At 48.3% G+C, this 22,668-nt stretch overlaps 1 protein-coding gene across 9 annotated transcripts in view; it reads right to left on the minus strand.

Moving 5' to 3' along the window:
- Positions 1 to 22,668, minus strand: part of NSD2 (nuclear receptor binding SET domain protein 2) — a 77,925-nt gene that overhangs the window by 38,660 nt on the left and 16,597 nt on the right. For 3 of the 9 annotated variants that reach the window (XM_081229698.1, XM_081229700.1, XM_081229699.1), the window contains exons 2-6: positions 14,940 to 15,559; positions 13,000 to 13,041; positions 12,197 to 12,359; positions 4,862 to 5,028; positions 3,880 to 4,362 (exon numbers count right to left, since the gene is read on the minus strand). In XM_081229698.1, coding sequence (XP_081085824.1) covers positions 3,880 to 4,362; positions 4,862 to 5,028; positions 12,197 to 12,359; positions 13,000 to 13,041; positions 14,940 to 15,530 — 1,446 coding nt within the window. In that variant the 5' untranslated portion in view covers positions 15,531 to 15,559. Of the gene's footprint in view, positions 1 to 3,879; positions 4,363 to 4,861; positions 5,029 to 12,196; positions 12,360 to 12,999; positions 13,042 to 14,939; positions 15,560 to 20,273; positions 20,334 to 22,668 lie in introns of those variants that run through there. The other 6 variants (XM_081229697.1, XM_081229702.1, XM_081229701.1 and 3 more) reach the window with 4 other exon arrangements.

The following is a 22,668-nucleotide window of genomic DNA, read 5'->3' on the forward strand; positions in this document are numbered from 1 at the left end:
CACGGGCATGGCACGGCTGCTGGCAGCTGTCTACCAGCCCCGCCAGCTCCTCACGGGACATGGGCCCATCTCCCAGCATGTGCCTCTCCCCCACCTCCATCCCCTGGAGAGGGATTCAGGAGCAGAGGGAGTTGCATGTCCAAGCTAAGCCTGCTGGACGAAGACGGACCATCAAAATGTGTTAACAAAGAGCTCAACCCGTTTCAAGAAGCTCTTCATTTGCAAGAAGAAAGCTGGAAATGTACAGCAAAAGTCGGCAAGTGGCAACCAAATGTCCTTGACAGTCACAGTCTTCTATCTAGTAACCCCAGAAAAGGAGGCTCCATCCACTCTGTCCCTCAAGGGCTGGCCAAGCTTTTAACCAATTAACAACCAAACAGAAACCATCCTTGGGTACACCACCACTCTCCAAAAAGAAAGAAACCCCTAGAAAGACCCAGATTATTCTACAGGATGGAATCAGGGAGCAGCTCCCTCAATTCAAGTCTAGAATTACTCATTACAGAACCAGCGCAAACACACTTGTTAATAACAGGTAAAGAATCCTAGTAGCCATCACTTTTCTGACAACATGGAATTATCAAAGCCCACCAGCACCCAGACCCAGATAGGAGGGGAAGGGCTCATGGGGCTCGCCCCCCACAAAGACTAGGGAGAGGCAGCAGAACTGAACTGTAACTGTGCACCTTCAGTTTGGTGTTTGAACTGAGCATGATGCCCACGGCAAAGCTGTGCAGAACGGGCTCTGGAGGGATGCTCAAAGGCAGAGAGGCTGTGCTGTGAGCTGCAGGGGGTCTGGGTGCACAGCACAGCCCCACGCTGCCGCCTCTGGTGTACAGCTTATCAGCAATCTCCGCAGCAATAAACTCCTTGGTACGTATCGCAGTGCTGGAAGGGTTGATGGAGAGCAAGTTGGTTCCGCAAAAGTAAAAAGGGTGGTGGTCTTTGGAAAGTGGTCTGAATTCTCCTTCACACTTTCAACGAGTGGAGATTGCGCGGAGATACGCAGGGACCAGGAAGAGGCCGAGTGCGGCCGGCTGGCGGTGCTGAGCTGTCACGGCCACGCCCTGCTCCCGGCGTCTGAGAGCAGGGCTCCTCCCCAGGCATGATGGGGGCGTCTGAGAGCAGGGCTCCTCCCCAGGCGTGATGGGGGTCCAGCTGCAAACACGGGCGTCACACAGCCTGACCTTACAGCTCGCACCTCACCCACAGTAGGCCCAGCGCGGTAAGTGTACGCTGCTCCGTGCTCCAGCTGGTCCCCACCCACAGACCCCCACCAGGTGTCAGCACCTGGACAGAGGCACGGACCTGGAGCTACACCCAGACTCTGCGTGGATGCAGGTAGGCAGGTAGGCAAAACAAAGCAGTGGGCACGTTGCACTTTTCACACTTTCGGTGACGGGATCTGCACACCCTTCAGCAACGTGCTCTCCTCCTGGACGCCCGGTGAGTCTGGAGTCACGCGGCAGGATGCGCCACCATCTGCCATTACTTCCACAGCGTCATACAGCTCTGAGCACTGTGCTGCCTCCTTGGGCGCGAGGGTAAGACTCTTCAAGGGTAAATACCTTGCAGTGAAATTACAAGACAGAGAATGTGCACCTTCAATTTCACTAGATGTTGCTAAATTTCTCTTGAAACTAGGTCTAAGGAATGATCCTCTGCCAGCCCTGCATGGGGATTCCCACTGCGGCTTCATCTCCTTGACCACAGAGGCGCTGGGCTTGTGTCCACTCGCCTCACTGTGACCGTGGCACGTGGTTCCCTGCTGTTCCTGGGCTCAGCAGCCTCTCTTTGTGGACTCGCTGGCCATCCAGGTTCTTCTGTAAACTGTCCTTCTCAAAGCCTTTCCACTCTGTCCTTCAGGGTCGCTTGAGCTCTGCACACACAGCTTTCATCTCATTTTAACGCAGCTCCTTTATGATCAGTCTGCCTTAAGAAACCCTCCCCCGCAAAGAGACAAAGCTCTTCTCCCGTGGCGGCCCAGTGCTGACCTCACCAGTGTGGTCCCAGTGCCTGTCCTAAGCAGCCGGCCCACTCAGCTGGCCAGCAGTCCTTTCCCATCTGCCTCCACATGCTTGCGAGTCTGCTTCTGGGTTCTGCTCTGTACAGTTTTCAGTAACAGAACTTCCTCTGTGTAGGGCAAGTCCCCCGGCTGAGCTTCTCTTCAAACGCGGCTATGCTAGCATCTACTTAAAAAGGCAAAGAAGTTCCCGTTGGGAGTTCTCCCAGGACGATCCTGGGTTTACAGTCTAACAGAGGAGAGATGACAACTTCCACTTCAGAGCACCGTTCTGAACACCGTGCCACCCCCTATTTACCTCTGTCTAGGTCTGCTAAAATATCAGCCATTTTTCTCCAAAGTTATACATATTCTGTCATATTGATCCCTTGGTACCTTATTTTGTTACTATCACAGACACTACATTTTTGGCGTTCCACCTCCTCTCTGTGTGTTGCTCTCATCTCTCCCGGTGCTGGGAACTCTTCCTGAGTCTCAAGGTCTCCTGTATCCTCCCCTGAGCCTCCACATGGACCACCTCCTTTACAGTCAGGCCTCTCTATTTTTTTCTCGTCTTACTGTACTGCCAGTACTTTCACTACAACATTTAATGTCAGTGGTGACAGAAGGGTATCCTGCCTTGTTCATGATTAGAGAGAATGCTTCTACAGTTCCTTCAATACATGTGATGCTTAAAGTTTCTGATAATCACCCTTCAGCAGATTAAAGGAAGTTCCCTTCTAATCCTGGCTTGATGTGTATCAAAAAGCAATGACTTGGGACTTCCCTGGTGGTGCACTGGTTAAGAATCCACCTGCCAGTGCAGGGGACACGGGTTCGAGCCCTGGTCCGGGAAGATCCCACATGCCACGGAGCAACTAAGCCCGTGTGCCACAACTACTGGCCTGCACTCTAGAGCCCGCGGGCCACAACTACTGAGCCCGTGCTCTGTGCTCCGCAACAGGAGAAGCCACCACAATGAGAAGCACGTGCACCACAATGAAGGGTAGCCCCTTTCGCCGCAACTAGAGAAAGCCTGCGCGCAGGAACAGAGACCCAATGCGGCCAAAAATAGATAAATTAAAACAAACAAACAATGACTTCTGGAGAATTCCCTGGTGGTCCAGTGGTTAGGACTCTGCACTCTCACTGCCAACAGCCTAGGTTCAATCCCTGGTTGCGCAACTAAGATCCCACAAGTTGCGTGGCATGGCAGAAAAAGAAATGACTTTTATCAAATGCCTTTTCTCCACCTACTGAGATGATCATTTAATGTGCGACAGCAAATCACAATAACAGATTTTCTAACATTACACCTGCCTTACCTTCCTGAGAAAAGTCCCACCAACCCACTCACTTCAAGTAACAGTGAAGAACCAAAGATGGTGGCCTAATCCCTTTAGTTCTTTACAATGGAATCAAGCCCGGACCATGTCCAAAGAGACGGTTCAGCCTATAAAAATGATTAAGAATGCTAGTCAAATGTTTTCGCCACTGACACAGTACTGCCCTTCAAACGCCACGGTGCCAGTGGCTGCGTGAGGTTCTATAGGTGCCTCCTGGAGAAGACGCTAGCCCAGGACCAGATGTCCAGGATAAGGCCGAGCTTCCAGCAACGAGCAGCCCGCCTCCCGCTGTCCCTGTGGGAGTATGTTCGTAACCCGGAGTGCAAAGGCAAATATCTTTGCTCCCAAGTGTTAAAATGGCCATTCCCTAACAACACTTGCTTATTAGATGTAAAGTCTACAGAGGGCTTGCTACAGACTGTGCTGATAATGCTGAGAAACAGGTGATTCTGCACTGCGAGGGATGCCCCTCAAATGCAGAAACTCCCCAGAATGAAAACACAACAACTTAGAAGCCATCACAACACCGACCTCGTCCCTGTGCTTTTGACAGAAGACCAGAAACTGGGACGCCGCATCGCCCTTCCTGCTTCTCGGAGTGGAGGCCATGGCCTTCTTCCTCCCTGGAGGAGACCCCACTCCTCGCTTGGGCTCGGCCTCTGCTGTCTTTTGAGGAGTGTTCTTTCCTGTCCCCGGGTCACTGTCTTGGTTCTCAGCAGAGCAGGACAGCTGGGCTCTCCGTCTCCTCTTGACAGGAATGCCCTCTTCCCTCGTGGACTTGGGGCTGTCAGCAGCTTCTTCCCTGACTCCTGAGGACCCTACCATTTCTCCCAGAGACTCCACAGCAACGCCTGCCTCCTTGGCCACGTGGGGGTTGAGATGGAGCTGGTCCCCCACGTAAAGGAAGGTGAACTTGGCTTTCCTCTCCTCTACTGACATGCTTGCAGCTGCTTCTGCCTGAATGATGCCCATTGCCCACTGGGCCCTCAATTTCCCTGAAATAGGTTTCAACAGCTGAAAAGAGAACATAAGACATTGTAAGTTTCATTATATAAACATAAAAGTTAACCCACTTTAAAGAAGAATACTTTTAGAATTTCAGATAAATATAGAAATCAAAAACTACAAAAACCCATTAACTCGAAGGTTTTTGACAGAGTTCAGACCAGTAAAACTCTACTGTTCCTGTAAACTAGAAATCAATTCCAATTACATTTAACTAACACTCGTATATAATATTATATACATGTTTATATATAGATATATATAAAGGAAAACAAAAATTATAAAACAAATTATCTCTGGGAGTCATCAAAGGAGTAAAAAGGATAACCTGTGTCTCTAAAGAAACCTGCCATATTGTATAACACAGCACACTTGGCAAAAGTAAACAGTGACAGACATAAGAAGCCGTTACAACATTTCAACCAACCACAAGTTCAAAACAAGATAAATAATTAAGAATAAAAATAAAAGTTTTGGTCTAAAATTATACTTAAGGAACATCTATCACCTTAATTTTCTCAGCTTTCGTGGGTGCCTGCTTGGCACTTTCCTGGCATAATTTTTCAAACTGTCCTTCTCCTTCAAAAGCTACAAGGCTCTTCTCAAATATCCAAGCTCTTTCTGGGGCATCACCAAAGAACTGTACGTGATACTGGCGTGCACTCTTTTTCTGACCTAGTTTTTAAAATAAAATGTTAGAACTTGAAAGTTGGAATTTGGGATGAAATTAGGCAAATCTATTAATAATTACTGATATAAAGTTAGGAGCTGCTTTGAAGTTGTTTTATTGGGTGCTGTTGGAATCCGTTAACCTCAAAATAAACCCTGCTCTTTTTCTCCCCACCACACTCCACCCCAAAAGGGGAAACACATTTACGAGACTTAGATGAGGTTCAAAACCGACTGGGAAAGAATGCTGACCAGATTCACTCCTCATTCCCTCCCTTCCAAGAGCCACTGAAGAAGACCCCAAATAAATAAGACGAGAGAGGACAACAGCAAAAGGGGACCGGGCAGCAGTGAGGGGACACAGGCTACTGTTCACAGCCTGGGTTCAAATCCCAGCCCTCCCACATACCAGCCGGGTGGCCCTGGGCCGGCCACTCACTCACAGCGCTCAGAGGGGGAATAAGGGCATCGATGACCTCCCAGGGCAGCCAGGAGGCCACAGAGTAACCCCTCATATATGCACCGCTGTTACTCTTAGCAGGAAGAAGCCACATCCTCAGTGCAGACAGAAGGAACCTGAGTGAGGAAAGTGTCTACCTGGTCCCCAAAAGGAGGAGTGCCAGATTCGGCTGGGTTGGAGTGAGGTTGAAAACAGCTGGTTCAAAGGTCAGATCTCTGTGCCAAGTTGGGAAAGAAAGGCAGATCTCCATTGGGGAAATGCCAGTCCCTGTTCCCTCACACAGAGCACTGGCCACAAAATATCACAGGACACTCCCTAGAGAACCAGCGCACCAGAGGAAAAACCTCTCCACTGTGTCTTTTCTCCAAAAGTTGGAGATTCCCCCAACTAAGCGACCACCAGCCAGCCAGACCCTGTAAGATAAGCTAACAGTCTCCCTACACACGGGCTGCAGGCAGCTGAGTGTAGCCCTCTCAGACACAAGCGCAGCACCAAGGTCTGCCCCCGCAGGACCCAGAGAAGCCTCTAACATGAATGATTCCAAAATACACAGAAATAAACAGTCTCTGCAGGACCACAGACACTATGCCAGGAAGAGATGACACCTGACAAAGAAGAACTCTAGTTTGCTATGAGAAGAGAACAAAGAAAAAGAAAGCACTATGAGAAATTTTAAAATACAGTCATGAAAATAAAACTCAAGAAAAAAGCTTGGGGCTTCCCTGGTGGCACAGTGGTTAAGAATCTGCCTGCCAATGCAGGGGACATGGGTTCAAGCCCTGGTCCGGGAAGATCCCACATGCTGCAGAGCAACTAAGCCCATGCACCACAGCTACTGAGCCTGCGCTCTAGAGCCCACAAGCCACAACTACTGAGGCCGTGTGCCACAACTACTGAGCCTGCGCTCTAGAGCCCGTGTGCCACAACTACTGAAGCCCGCGCGCCTAGAGTCCGTGCACTGCAACGAAGAGTAGCCCCCGCTTGCCCCGACTAGAGAAAGCCCACGCACAGCAACAAAGACCCAACGCAGCCAAAAGTTAATTAATTAATTAATTAATTAATTTAGGGGAAAAAAGAAGAAAGCTTGGATGGAAAGTTAAGAATAAAATAACATTCAAAAAAAAAAAAAAAGAAGTTAAGAAATCTCCCAGAAAGAAGAAAAAGATTAAAATGAAAAAATCTACTCTCATAAGAAACCCACAGGGTCAATCCAGGAGGTATGATACCCAAATAACTGGCCTTCTAGAGAGAGAAACAGAGAAACTCATCAGAGAATTAACAACACAAGAGCACGTCTCAGAACTAAAACCCCCCTAAGTGCCTCATCCAATGGGTGACCCACATCAGGGCACATCTTTGTGACATTCAAGCTATTGGGGGAGGGGAAGAGAACAGCTTCCATGTTCATGAAATGAGAAATAGAACGGCAAGGTACTTCAGGAGCAACTCTGGATGCTAGAAGGAAATGGAGTAATACCTTCAAAATTCCTAGAAGAATTATTTTCAACATAAAATTCTACACCTAGCCAAACCATTAACTGAGTGAGAGGATAGCGAAGTAGCATCCTCCGAACCACAGGAACTCAAATTTATCAATACCTGCCATTTACACTTTCTTAGGATGCCAAAAATGTACTCCAACAAAAAAGGAAAACTGACCAAGGAAGAGCACAATGTGGCACCATGGAAAACAATGCATGTAACTCAGTAAAGCATCTTAAAGAAAGTCTAAGATTACTACTATGCAAAAGACAGAGTGCCAGTAATACAGAGTTAGGTAGGAGAAAGGGAGATTCTAGGAGAGAGCTCCAAGGGAAGAAAAGATGAGAGGAAAGAATTCTTCCACACTGAAAGAAAATCTTGGCAGCAAGGAAAAAGGTTAAAAAATGAGATCCAAGAAGCAGAAAAGGAACACGGGAACCAAACATAGGTTTTCATTTTTTCCCCCAATCGGAAAAACTAACTACATAGTAGGATGAGTTTTAAGGACAAAGAAATAAATACTTGAAAAAAATTAAAGCTATATGGACAGCAAAGTATACAATTTCAAAAGAAAGGCAATAATTAACTCCAGGAAAAACAAAAGGTTGTGTAAGAAAGAAAATGCAATTAAAGAACACAGCTCAGTTTTTCACTGAATGATACTTACATAGTCAAAATTATGTGAACAACTATGTTTGATGTAATAAAAACAGTGAGTTAATTATATGGGGAGGATGAAAGGGAAAGAAACAGGAAATGATTGAAGAGATCAATCTTCATTTTCCATAACAGAAAGTCAAAAGAAAACACCTAAATGATAAATCAAAAAATAGTTCAAACTGGAAGAAAATGTTTACAGTTAAAAATAATTACTTCTGGGGAGGGAAGGGGACTATTTTTCACTATTAACCTCTCAGTACAATTTGACTTGTTTATAAGTGTGTATACTTCTTTGATTTTAAAACAGCTAAGATTCAAAAATATGTCAAGAGATTTATGTCTGCTTCAATTATTTTAATACTTTGAAAGAACTTCCCTTGGTCATAAAAATGAATATAAATATATGTCATAGCAGTTTGCAAAATGAAGAAAAACCTATTACAGTACACATGATGAAATAATATGAACGCACATCATTTTTTAAAATAAATAGTTAATGACACAGAAAAAATGCTCCTTACATGTCAGCTGGAAAAAAAAAGCAGAGGAGAACATGGTAGGCTGATCCTAAGTTTATAAAATTAATTAAACGTTTCTGAAGTTCTTTCCTGCCTGGAAATTTGGTAACACATGTAACCCAACTTTCTTGTATTTTTAAGGTTTTTTTTTTTCTAATCCATATGAATTTTCTTTTGGTCCAAAATTGACAGGTGAATCACCCATTTTTACCACCGTAATTAACCAACTGTCCCAGCACCATTTATTAGTAACCCTTCCTTCCTGTGACTTCTGATGTTCATCAATCATGGTCGGTATGAAAACATTTATCACTGATGCCCCACCCACACTCCCTTCTAAGAGAATGTGGCCTCCACCAATAGCCCAGGAACCTAATTTTGTACTATGTTCGTTTCCTCCCCATCACAGCACATTAGACACAAGGTGGCCCCTGACCCCCTGGGCTAGACTGAGCCAGAGTCTCTGTCCAGATTCTGTGGGCCCTTTGAGTTGACAACAGCCATTCATGCATGCAGAATGGACCCCACAAAGAGATAAGGCTGCCTCAGCGCTGCAGATACAGAGAGGAAGAGAAGCCACAACAATGCAAACGAGGCCAGGTGTCTACAGAAGCAAGGGTCAAAATCACAAGGACAAAAGGCCACAGAATTCCACAGGAAACAAAGAACAAGGATCACCACCTGAGTTTCCTGGTTCAGTCCCTGGGGGTCCAGAGCCCCCAAAATAGGCAAAGCAGAAACTGACAAAATTTCAAGTAGAAAAAGGCACATCCATTATCACAGTGGGAGATCTTAACACACCTCTCTTCGTAGCCGACAGAAAAGCAAAAAGGAAAAAATCATATTACAGTGTCTAATAACCTAGAACATGAGAAAATCAGAGTACCTACAATATTTTTAGAAAATGCTGGAAGTTAGAAAAAAAGCAATGAGGGTTCCTTTCCATAACACAGAAAAGGTGAAAACAAAAATCTCCACAACAGAAGATAAGTTGACTCGATACCCTGGTACCTGAAGAGAAGACTAGTAGGATCCAGGTGCACCAGGGAGATGGTGACGTTCCCAGCTGCAAAAGAATCCAGTCTTCTTCATAGTATAATACCCAAAACACACATTTATCTTGTTTCCAGCTTAAGGGGTTAGGCCTCAAAGCTGCTGGTTAATCCATCTAGATGCCCTGGGAGACAGTCACCAAGACAAGTTCTGCTGCTACAAATCACGAAAATGCTATTAGATTTTCAAAGGAAACCTGAACTCTCCAAAGAGCTGTGCTCTCTTCTGCATGTAGATTATACTTAAATTTTTAAAGCTTAAGTGCACTACTGCTGATCCAGATTCAAGTAATCCCAAGTATGATAAATAAAAAGAAGTACACATATGCAAAGAGAAAAAAAGAAAATCAGGGGTGGGAATCAGGGGTAGGGTGAGGGAGTTCCATCTCACAGGGAAAAAAAAGTTCCTGCTTCCCAAAACCCCCTGCTCAGCCAGCCCCATGCCAGAAGCCGACCCTCGGCCACAGCCCCGTCCTTCCCCAGCGAGGATGCCTAGCCCCTCAGGCACCCCCAGCACAGGGTGCTGCACAGGGAGCCGGGCTCAGCACCGCCAGGAGACCTGCCTCACACCCCGGCACCCCTGTGTCTCCCGTGGCCTTGGACACAACCAGAGCCCAGACCCGAGCTTCCGTACACCACTCTCTACTAAAAGGACCCAGGTTTCTTCTCAGAAACAGCTGGTTCCAGGACTGGGGCAAAGAAAGTTCAAAATGAACCCGGAGTGTATTCAGTTGGGCGACACGTAAGGAAGTGCTCCAGGACGGATGGAGATGCGTCAGAAGGACACGGCTGAAAGGGACTTCACGGGCTCCCACCGGCCACATCTGGGACGATCTGCGCGTTAAGAAGAGTGAAGGCTGTAATCCTAAGTAATTTTTTAGGAGGGAGCTCACCTTCACAGAACAACGCCAGCTCCTTGACCATGAAACGCATGGTAAAAACGAAGAGCTAGCGTTCAATAAGCCGATGGATCCTCAGGGAGGACTGAAACCAGAGCACGCAAGGCTGTCAGGGAGCCCGGTCCCAAGCGTGGCCATTGATCATTCACCAATGACAAGCAGGGCCGTGCCTTCCCACTGGAGAGCTCTTGGCCACCACCTCCTGGGTGGGCGCTGGCTGCACGTGTCCTTCTGCCATCCCTAGGTACACACAGGTTCCTCTGACCCTTTGCTTTTCAAAGGTCATCTGAATCCCCTTCCAGCTGCAAGGCCTGCATCCTGGCTCTCTTCCTACTGAGCTGCTTTTCAAATGCACATCATCAGTCTTCAGAAGTTGATCTGTGATTAGGAGGCTGTGCCTCCCAGCAACCCAAAACCATTCCTAGAGAAGCACACTGTTGGGCTGCACCCCTCCTTCCAAGTTTGGGCACCTTCCCACAACAACTCCTGCCTGGCCGTGCGCCCTGAGTCTGATCACGAGGCCAGAGCAGCCTAAGAGAGTGGGGCTGGGCGGCAGGTGCTGCTCGAGACCACAGAGGCTGGGAAGAGCACCCTGATTCAGCCTCAGGGTGAACACAAGAGCAGGGGTGCACCCTGGGACCCCTGAAGCCCTCTGGCAGGGACTCCCTGATGCTGGCAAGCTGAGGATGCTAAATGCCCTCCACTGAGTCACAGCCAAAGCCAGCCCACAGGCTCCTCTCCAGCCACCGCCTTCCTGCAGAGTGCATGAGCACGCCTGGGCCTCGGGGCAGGGTCCAACCACCCAGTGGGCGGGAGGCCTGGTGCCTGGGGCTGAGGAGAGGTCCTCTTCATCCCGAACCTGCACCCCCTCAAGCCTGTTTGCCAGGGAGCCACCAGTGTACCGCACTCCCAGCAGCGCTGCCCCGGCGAGAGCTCAGGCCTCCATCCAGAGGCCAAGAGAGGCCACGCACTCATGCTGAGGCCATGCAAGGCCAGCCCACAGCTCCAGCCACCCATGCTTCTGGGGGGCACAGGTCACTTGGGCACCAACTTGGTCACCTCCAGCTCTGTGTTACCACCTCTCACCTCCCTCAGACCAAATTCAAACTTTAGAGCAACTCTTCAGGAGAATCTCAAACCACCTGATTTTGGGTTTCTTTTCCCTCCAAAAACACATGAATTTTTATGTGTTTCATGAACTGTCCAATTATTATTTAAATTAGCATCTGCTCTAATCTGTATCAATAACATACTACATTCTTAATATGTTCTTAACTGTTCTGTGTACTGATTTATATTCCCAGGTTTCATGACACCAAAGATGATCATTTCTAGTTTTTTTCCTTCTTCCCACAGACCTAATAAAATAAACTGGGACTTTTTTTAAACTAAAACTTAGTATAAAATACTAATTCTGAAAATCATGCTGAAGCAGTCACTGTATATCTAAGTAATAATAAATTATTTATCATAAAACCTGAAAAGCAATACAAGGCAAAGACTGCTTCTCTTTTAATACTAATTCAATCAGATAAAGTACGTATCTAATTTGGATATAAAAAGAAAAGGCAATGTGTCACGTGTGAATCACTAACTTTAGCAAAGTTGCAAAATGAGCCACAAAAAACTTAACAACCACCCACCCCACCTCCACCTCCAAGCCAATTCAAACCTTGTTGTATGAATGGCCACTAAGCACATGAAAAGATGCTCAACATCACTGATCACTAGGGAAATGCAAGTTCAAAACCACAGGCAGCAGCAGATAGAAAGTAGAGCGGTGGCTGCCAGGGGCTGGGGAGGGGGCACTGAAGACCTGCTACTTAACAGGGACAGAGTTTCAGATTTACAGGATGAAAAGAACTCTGGGGATGTATGGTGGTGACGCCTGCACGACAATATGAACGTATTTCATACCACTCAACTGTGCACTTAAAAATGGTTAAGATGGTACGTTTTATTTTTGTGTATTTTAACACAATAAAAAAAAGAAAGAAAGAACCACAGTAGGGCTGTTTAAGGAAGAGTAATAAAGAAGTTTGGAGATGAAAACAATTAAGTGCAGAAGATAAAGATGGAAAAACAGCCCCCAAAACACAATACCTTTCAGTTTGGTGTAGCTGTGCAGGAGTGGATCATCGGAGACCATGCATGGCCACCAGGGGTAACCGGACACCTTGGACCACACCAAATCCCCGACATTGTACTTCAACAGCTGGTCTTTGTCTCTGCTGCTATTTGGACAGGATTCTTTCTTAGCTGGAATCTGAAAATGAATAACAACAAAAGATACATCTAGTACCTACCCTGAAATCCAGCCTCCTATCCATAGAAGACCAAGGATTAGTCAGACAAGAAATTCAACACACACACACACACACACACACACACACACACACACACACACACCCCCCCCTAAAAAGAAGCGTGCTTTCCCTCACTGTTTTTCAGGTAACAGCCCTGCTATCACTTCATCAAAATCGTTCATCTCTTGCCCTCAGCTAAAAGGTCAGCAAGTACCTAGCATACTGTAGGAGCACAACATTACAAAGATCTCCACATAATTCTATTTCCTTGGCCTGTGGGTGATCTTTAATGGAGCTTATTCGCAGGTCGGAGAAGAACTGTCATGCAATTCATACCCTGACCCTCCCGCCCCTTCTGAGCCCTCGTCTGACAGTTAACCTGCTGGAGAGAGGACCCGGGGTGGCGAGGACACGGGGGCCTGGCAGCAAGTCTCAGCCCCACCACCCACCATCCAAGGCCTGGGGCTCTTGGAGTCTCGGTCTCTCCGACTTAGAGCCCAGGCCAATTAGGAGGCTGAAGGCTGGCCAGAACAACCTCCTCTCCCGGAGGACGAGCCCAGTCAGCACGGCCCCAGGCCTCCCCCTAAGACCGCCACCTACTTGAGCAAATTGCTGAACTTCTTTGGGCCTCAGTTTCCGCATCTGTAAACCGAGGAGAACCCCGGTTGTTACACACATCAGGTGCTGAGGGCTGACACAGAGCTGTCACATTACATGCTTTTGTATATGTGCTGCCAAAGCGAGCACTCATTACACGCTTTTGAAAAATCCTGGCTCTCACGTTATTCCACAACATCCCAGTTTTACACTGACGGTGTCATCAAAGCCACGTGACAACCCTATCAGGACAAGTATAATATTATCGTCCCCACTCCGAAGAGTCAAATGAGACTCTGAGAGTCAAAATCAGGTGATCTACCCAAGTTTTACCAAAATCAAGTGGCAGAGAGCTAGGGATAACTTGCACCAGCCTCTTCCCCCATAAAAGAGTGAGGTTCCCCACACCATGGGTGCTTCAGAAAAACCATTGTATCAGCCCAGGTCACTCAACTAGGCTTTTTTTTTTTTTTTTTCTTTTTGCGGTACACGGGCCTCTCACTGCTGTGGCCTCTCCCGTTGCGGAGCACAGGCTCCGGACGCGCAGGCTCAGTGGCCATGGCTCACGGGCCCAGCCGCTCCATGGCATGTGGGATCTTCCTGGACCGGGGCACGAACCCATATCCCCTGCATCAGCAGGCGGACTCTCAACCACTGCGCCGCCACCAGGGAAGCCCTCACCTAGGCTTTTAAACAATTCACCATTATGATTACATTAGAGCCCTTGAGCAGTCAAAAGACATTTTTTTCAACCCTCCAAGTTCTTCATTATTTTAACTATTCAGGGAAATTTCAGTCCTTTCCCCTCCCACCTGTGGGGTTGTAACCAAGATTCCTGAACTGTAATGTTACACGAATTATTCCAACCTTAGTGATGATACAACCCAAACTGGTCTCGAGTCCCCTCTCCCCACTCCTGCAAGTGGGCCAGGAGCTTTGGCTGACCAGTGAGCACAGGACGTGTTCCAGACCCTGTTAATCTAGACCATCAGCCCCTCGGTGAACAAGGGCGGCTCCAGAACCCTCCCCAGTTCCCTCTGCCAAGGTCAAGGTTCCCAAGTGTCATTTAAGACTTGGTGGCATAAACCACCACGTTTGTCGTCCTACGTTGGGGGGTCTCCACCCCGGCCCTTTGGTGAGTGAACACTCATTCACGCGCACTCAAGTGATGGGCTCTGCCCTGGAACCAAGAACGTGAAGGCCTGAGGCGCAGCCCCAACCCTCAAGGCAGCGGCCCATTTGCAGGGCCACCGGGGGAGGAGACCTGGGAGTGGACAGTGAACCGCAGGGTGGGAAGGTAGGAGCACACCTGCACAGCGCGGCCCGCTCCCCTCCTCGGGCAGCACAGACTGAGGAGGCCCCCACTCGATCCCCACGCTTCTCCACTGACCAGATTCAGGCTAAAGGGCATCTCTGGAGAGGAGATCCATGAAAACAGGACAGCCTGAAGGTCAAGGGCTCTGAAACGGGCCAGGCCTGGGGTCAGACACTCATTTAATCTTCTTTTCTTTTTTTAATTAAAGTTTTTGTTTTTGGATGTGGACCATTTTCTGAAGTCTTTATTGAATTTGTTACACTATTGCTTCTGCCTTTTTTTTATGGTTTGGTTTTTCGGCCCCAAAGCACGTGGGATCTTAGCTCCCCAACCAGGGATTGACCCCGAACCCCCGGCACTGGAAGGCAAAGTCTCGACCACTGGACCACCAGGGAAGTCCCCCTGTTTAATCTTTATGCTTAATCTCTAGGCCTCAGCACTGCTCGGCAGGCTGCTGTGAGTGTCTGCCGTTACCACAGCCAGGGGCCCGAGCTGTAGAGCAGGCCTCGGGGGGCTCAGCCCACCTCCTCCTGCCCCCCGCGCACCACGCGTCCTTCGGGGCCCTCCTGTGCCGGGAGCCAGGGCCGCCCTCTACCCCGGCCAGCCACAACTCCTCACTTGCAGGTACCTTTTCAGCCGAGGGGCTCGAGGCCCGGGACGCCAGGGCCGCCTCGGCGAGGCCCCGCTCCAGCAGCAGCTTTGCGCTCCTCTTCCTGGTCCGCCTCGCTTTGCTCGCTGGTCTCTGTCCATCGTCTTCCGACTGGGACACGGCGGCAGCACCATCGCCACATATGGAGGACTCAAAGAGAGGCTTCCCATTCATGTATGTTTTGGTGATCTTCAGCTTGATCTCTGGAGAGCCATTTTTGACAGGGGTGGTGTCAGGCGGTGTCCCCAGTCCCTTCATTTCCTGGGACTCCAAGCGCAATCTGGCATCGCGAGCACCGGGGTCTCCGTTAAAGACGCGAGAGGTGAGGTCCTTCAGCCTCTCGGCCGGGATAAAAGGCAGCGCGTCGTGGCCGTTGAACTTCTGCACAGCTCCCTCCTGCAGGCCAGCGGAGAGCTGGGCTTTGCTCAGGAACACGGAGCACTCGCGACTCACTTCGCAGTTCGGAGTCTTTCCATTCGCGTTGCCAAGGATCTCCGGTGCCTGCTTCATCTTCACGCACTTTACAACCTTCGGAACAGAAAGAGGACTTTTTTTGATGCTGAATTCCATTCAGCCTAGACGCCTCCGTTCTTAGAACACTGCAGCATTAGAAAGAGAGAAAGAAAAGAAAGGTATTACATTTCAAACCTAAGATGAGTATGCCAATGAAGCTCTCTATCGGTTTGTAGAGTTTGTGGGAGGGGGGGGTTCTGAGGCAATTTATGATGTTTCCTATAGTGATTTAGGTCACAGGAGGCAGTTCTAATATCACAAAAATGACAGGAATCACAAAGTGATAAAGTGAAAGGAACAGGACTAGTTTCTAACAAGAGAACACAAGAGTCAAGCAGGGACCGCCACTAATAAACACTAATAAACACGAATAAACTGTGTGGCCGTGCCCCCCTCGACCTCAGCCCTCGGAAGCTCGGAGGTCGCCCCCTGCTGCGAGGGCAGCGCCCAAGGTGGCCAGCACAAAGCCAGGCCCGGGCAAAGGACAAAAGGGAAGCACTTGAGACACAGCTGAAGAGGACCCCGGGCAGGGGCTCGGGACATACCCGCGATTACTGGTAGGCAAAGCTTCAGCCCAGACGGCCGGAGAAGGTGAGAACTGGGCCTCTACCGCCCCCCCGCCCCTCCCCACCCAGGCCCAAGTTAACTGCCGGTGACAAGCAGCAGGGCAGCAGCATCAAGTGCAGTCAGCTCTCCGGGACCGCACTAGTTGGGCAGCGGGGCCAGGCCACAGCGCACCACCCACAGCGCCCTCCACGGGATGGCCGCCCGAGGTCCGCATGCAGAGGGGTCTCCTCCCCACACAGCCGCAGCCCCTCGTTGGGGACGCCCTGTGAAGGCGGCTCAGAACAGGGAACGGGCAGGCGCCCACTCCGCTGGGAAGACGTCCCAAGAGTTCACCACGGCCCCGAGGGGGCCAACGGTGAGAGAGCAGGGAGAAGTGGGGCGCCGGGACCGGGAGCCCAAGGACGTAGGTGCTCAGCCACTGTCACCGCCTGGGGGCCCGCTGGCTACATGCCCTGGGGAGGGGCCAAGGATGCAGCCCTGGACAACCCTCCCAAGAGAGCCTCAGTGGAAAGGGCCCAGTCTCTGAGGACGCCAGGCTGGGGCGGGAGCCAGGCAGTGGTAGAGGGTTGGCCCCGGACACCTGGAACACCGGGCACACACCAGAGCATTCGGTGTTCCCCACACGGTGTTTTTTTCAGGTAAATCAGAGTGGGTTCCCAGTCCCGCTTGCATCAGACCAACTGGACAAAAAGAGAAGACAATGACCTAAAGGCACTGGAGAGAGCCCAGAGCAGGGGGCGCGGGGGCAGCTCGGGAAAGCACCCAGCAGGCCAGGAACCAGGTGAACAGGGAAAGGAGAGCCTTCAACGGGGGCCCCCGTGCACTGCAGACTCCCCGCCGAACCCTGGAGTCCATGCAGCCCAGCCTACAAGACAGCTGAAGCGAGAGAAACAAACTGCAACACCACTCTGAGGATGAGAAGCAGACTTCCAGGGCTAGCCAGCAGTTAAGACTCTGCGTTCTCACTGCCGGGCCTGGGTTCAACCCCTGGCCCAGGAACTAAGATCCCGCAAGCTCCACGGCAAGGCCAAAAAAAAAAAAAAAAAAAAAAGTATCAAAACCACAATGAAATGCCACCTCACACACACCCGAGGATGGCTACCTACTACAAAAAACAGAAAACAGGGCTTCCCTGGGTGGTTGAGAGTCCGTCTGCCGATGCAGGGGACACGGGTTCGTGCCCCTGTCCGGGAAGATCCTGCGTGCCGTGGAGCGGCTAGGCCCGTGAGCCATGGCCGCTGAGCCTACGCGTCTGGAGCCTGTGCTCCGCAACAGGAGAGGCCACAACAGTGAGAGGCCCGCATACCGCAAAAAAACAAAAAACAGAAAACAGGGGTTGGCGAGGATGTGGAGAAATTGGAAACTTCGTGCACGTGGGTGGGAATGTAAAATGGTGTGGTTGCTGGAAAATAGCAGGCGGGGGGGGGGTTCCCCCAAAGAATCAAAAGGACTCAGCAATTCCACTCTGGATACATACCCCAAAGAACTGAAAGCAGGGACTCACAGAGGTATCTGTACCCAATGTTCACAGCAGCATGTTCACAACAGGCAAAAGGTGGAATCCACACAGTGGAATATGATTCAGCCTTTAAAAGGAAGGAGATCCTGACACCTGCTATGACATGGATGAACCCTGAGGACGTTACAGTGAGTGCAATAAGCCAGTCACAAAATACTGTAAGACTGTACTTTTATGAGTAGTCAAATCCATAAAGGCAGAAAGTAGGATGGCGGGCACCAGGATCTGGGGGAGGGGAGAACAGAGAGGTGTTGTTTTAAAGGGGGCAACGTTCCAGATTCGCAAGACGAAAAGAGTTCTGGTGATGGCTGCAACAGCGTGCATGTACTTAATACCACTGAACTTCACACTTAAAAATGGTTAAGATGGTAAATGTGATGTGTATTTTAACACAATTGAAAATAAAAGACCACTTAAGAACATAACGGAATAAAGAGTGTCTACAGCACATCATTCACATTATCCAGAAAAGAAGTTACTAAATATATGATGAAACAGGGAAACAGCAGAAACCAACCCAGAGATGGCCCAAATATTGAAATTCAGCAGGATTTCAAAGCATCTATTATAACCATGCTCAAGGACATAAAGGAAAATATACTCATAAAATAATAAATTGGAAATGGCAACAGAGAAACAAAAACTATGAAAAAGAGTCAAATGGAAATTCTGTATCTGAAATTTTAAAAAAAATCATTGCATGGCCTTAAAAGCGTATTAGATATGAGTCAGGAAACTTGAAAATAGATCAGTAAAAATTATCTAAAAAACAGAGTAAAAATTATTAAAAATAAAAAGAAAGAAAAGAAACTGAGCCTCAATGATCTATAGACCAGCATCAAAAGGTCTGGGTTCCCACTCCCACCCAGAAGGAAAGGAGAGAAACAATGACACAGAAAAAATATCTGGGGGGCTTCCCTGGTGGTGCAGTACTTAAGAATCCGCCTGCCAATGCAGGGGGCGCAGGTTCGAGCCCTGGTCGGGGAACTAAGATCCCACATGCCATAGAGCAACTAAGCCCGCCCGCCGCAACTACAGAGCCCACGCACTCTGGAGCCCACGCGCCGCAACCTGAGAGAAGCCTGCATGCTGCAACAAAAGATCCCGCACACCACAACTAAGACCCAATGCAGCCAAAAATAATATAAAAAATAAATATTCTTTTTAAAGTTAGTCATTTAAAAGAAAAAAAGAAAAAATATTTGGGAAAAAATAACCAGAAAAACTCCCCAAATTCAGTGAGACATCAATTTACAGATTCAAGAAGCTCAGCAAATCTCAAGCAGGATATATATAAAAGAACCTACACCCAGGTACACATCAGTTGAAATGCCTAAAAACCAAGATAAAGAGAAACCCTGGAAAGCAGTCAGAGGGAAAAAAGACCCATTACATACAAAACAATGATATGGCTGATTACTGACTTCTCATGAGAAACAGAAGCCAGATATGATTTGAGTAATGGGGGAAAAAAAACCAACTGTCCAACCGGAATTTGATATCCAGAAAAAATATCCTTCAGAAGTGATGACAAAATACATTCTAAGAGAAATACAAGCTACGGAATTGTTGCCATCAGATCTTCACTATGAGAAATGCTAACAGAAGCTCTTCAGGTTGAAGAGAAATGACACCAGAGACTGAAACTGGGATCTTTAGGAAGAAATGAAGGGCACCAGAAATGGGGACTATATGAGCAAATATAAGAGACTACTTGTTCCTCTTAGTTTCTTTAAAATTCAAATAATTAAAGCAAAATATGTAACACTGGAGTTATAACTTAATAGATGTAATACATATGACAACTGCAGCATGGGGAAGGGAGTAAATCAATCTAGACAGTTGCAAGATGCTTGTATTTTATACCCAGTGGTATATTAACTCTAAGTAGCCTGTGGTGAGTTAAGGATGCAAACTGCAGCCCTAGTTAGAGCAACAGCTAAGAAAATAATATTAAGAAGTAGAGCCAGTAGACAGATAAACAAGACACTTTAGTTGCCAACAATTAAAGTTTGGGACATTTTACACAAAAATTCAGATTTCTGGCTTCTCTTAAAACACAGCCAGGGTCACGGGGTTAGGATCTAACTCCAGGCCTAGGTCCGTGGTAATCATGACCTGTACGTGAACCACATTTTCAAGGTTGCTTGTCCCTGTTGGAATTTTCAGGTTTCTTTTAAATCTTTGAATATATTAAACATAACTGTTTTAAATATCTGGTTTTTGCAGGCCTGTGTCTACTGCTGTTGCTTTTATTTTCATTCATGGTACCTGTTTCTTTGGGCGTTTGGTCTTTTTTCCCTTCCTAATCTGACTGTGGGCTGCTTACTTTCCAGGGTTCCACCTGCGACAACCCTCGAAGGCAGGGGCCCCGCAGAGAGGGTCCACCTTGACTTCCAACACGGCACTGCACGCCACTGACCATTAATTTGATCTTTCTAGGAGTTTCTGGTTTTTTTAATTAAGGTTATACCAATAAATCAGAAAATCTTTCACTTTGTCTAGCATTTCAAGAAAAATATAAAACCTAACCAAGAGGTAGAAAACCTACAGAGCCCATGATAACCATAAGAGAAAGGCCCAGAGGGCTTCACTAGGCTCATGTGAGGATCTCTCAAAGGCCAATCGTTCTTATACTGGGTAGCGGCGGGGGGGGGGGCAAGTTTCAAAAGCAGAAAAGTGCAAAGAACAACAGGACACACTTGTATACTCACCACTCCAAAATGACAGTTTTCAGCATGTTGCCACATGTGCTTCATGTCTTTTTGACATGAAAAAAAGAAGACCTCCGGACAATGGCAACTGCAGATACATGAGCTGAGGATGGGCACGGCTGGCGCACGGCACCCGAGGGCTCCCAGACGGGAGAAGCCAGGCTCACCCCAACAGGCCGCCCACGGCTCACCACATGCCCGCAGCAACATCCCGGGATTCTGGTTCTCCACGCCCACAGTACCCACTGGGAGCCCCAAGTCCAACAGTGAGAAGCCAAACACAAGCTCCCGCTGCAGTTCCCACCTCCCGCAAGCCTTGCTCCGGGTGAACGAGTAAAACAAGGATGACACCTGCCTTTCAGGAACCCTAAGTTCCACTTACTCTCCCCGTTGCCAGTTGACGACGCATCCTTCCAGTCCATGGGATGTACCCGGGAACAGAGAACTGCTGTATGGGGTCTGCATGCCAAGCAGCAATGCTACCATACTGGACTTGTGCTCTGCGATTTCATCAATCAACACAGCTTGATTTCCCCCATGTTGATATAAACAAGTGTAGCTCAGTCTTTCCAACTGCTGTGTATTATTCATCACATAAATACAGCATTCCTATTGTTTAAATTATTCCAGAACATGGAAAATGATGGAGAGTTTCCCAAACATTATATAAGGCTGGCATAACCCTCACACCAAAACCAGGAAAATGAGTACAGAAAAGAACTACAGACCAAGATCAGTAGAGTATGATTGTAAAAAAAAAAAATTACAAGATAGAAATAAATCAAACCCAGTCATTACCATATTAAAATAAGATATCACAGCTAAAGAGGGTGTATCCAAAAATGAGGATTCAACATTATGGGCTCTATTAACGTTCCGTCACCATTTTAACACATTTCCGAAGATTTCTGGTGAAGGTAGCCAAATTATTATTTTTTAACAAAAAAAGTTAGCTACATCACTTAATTCAAAACAGGAAAGGGCAATCTCCAGGTCCAGAGATGAAGAGGGAAGGGCAGTCAGCCTTACAGGGCACGGGCTGCACGGGACAGGAAGACAAGCTTCAAGAGCTGGGCCTGGCAGCCAGAATGCAGAGCTGAGGCAAAGCCAGGGCCTGGCCTGCCTGGGCTCCCGCACAGCTGCAGTGGGCTGGAGGGCGTGGAGAGCTGCAGGGTCCCAAGCACAGAGTGTGGAGGCCACTGCTAGGGTTGGAAGCTGGCCCTACCACTTACCAACTGTGGCAAATGACCACACCCTCTCACCCACACTCCAGCTCACAGGCATCACCCAAAGCAGACCAGAGTGTCAGCTGTGACAGCGCTGTCACCTGAGCCACACCTCCAGCCAGCCCAGGGCTGGGCCCTCAGCAAACACCCACCAGAGACCACTGGGAAGACAGAATCACCTTCGAGAACTCTGCCTCAGAGGCTGTGGTGCCCCAAATCCTGAGCCAAGAAACATACATAAAAATGGGTCTAGCATGAGTGACGCTGGTAGAGCCCTGCAAAGGCAACTGGGAACCTGCTCAGGGGGCGGTTCTACAACCCAGAGCCCTCCCGCAAGACCTACTGTGAAGGCACGGTAATTAAGACAGTCACTCCACACCTGTCAGAGCAGCCAGGCTCCATAACACGGACAGCGCCACGTGCTGGCGAACCCTCATCACTGCCGGTGGGAACGCCGAATGGTGCAGACACAATGGAAGACAGGTTGGTGGTTTCTCACAAAACTAAACATACTCTTACCATATGATTCAGCAATTCCACTCCTTAGTATTTACCCAAGGAAGGTGAAAACTTATGTCCACACAAAAACCTGCACACAGAGGTTTATAGCCGTTTCATTCATAATTGCCAAAACTTGGAAGCAACCAAGCTGTCCTTCAGCAGATGAATGAATGGATAAACTGTGGTAGTACCTCCAGATAATGGAATATTGTTCAGCCTTAAAAAGGAATGAAGTATTGAGACATACTGCAACATGGATGAACTTTGAATACATTATGCTAAGTAAAAGAATCTGGACACAAAAGGACAAATGTGTATCATTCCACTTTTTTTCTTTTTGGCCTCGCCACATGGCATGCAGGACCCTAGTTCCCTGACCAGGGGTTGAACCCACGTCCTCGGTAGTGAAAGTGCGGAGTCCTAACCACTGGACCACCAGGGAACTCCCTGATTCCACTTATATGAGATCCCAAGAGTAACCAAATTCATAGAGACAGAAAGTAGAAAGGTAGCTGCAAGGGAATGGGGAGGAGAGGATGAAGAGTTAAGTGTTTAATGGGGAGTTTCAGTTTCACAAGATAAAAAAATTCTGGAGTGGATGGTGGTGACGGCTGCACAATAATGTGAACGTACTTAATGTCACTGAACTATACACTTAAAAATGGTCA

The sequence above is a fragment of the Mesoplodon bidens genome, assembly GCF_964165515.1.
Source record: "Mesoplodon bidens genome assembly, chromosome: 1".
Taxonomy (NCBI): domain Eukaryota; kingdom Metazoa; phylum Chordata; class Mammalia; order Artiodactyla; family Ziphiidae; genus Mesoplodon; species Mesoplodon bidens.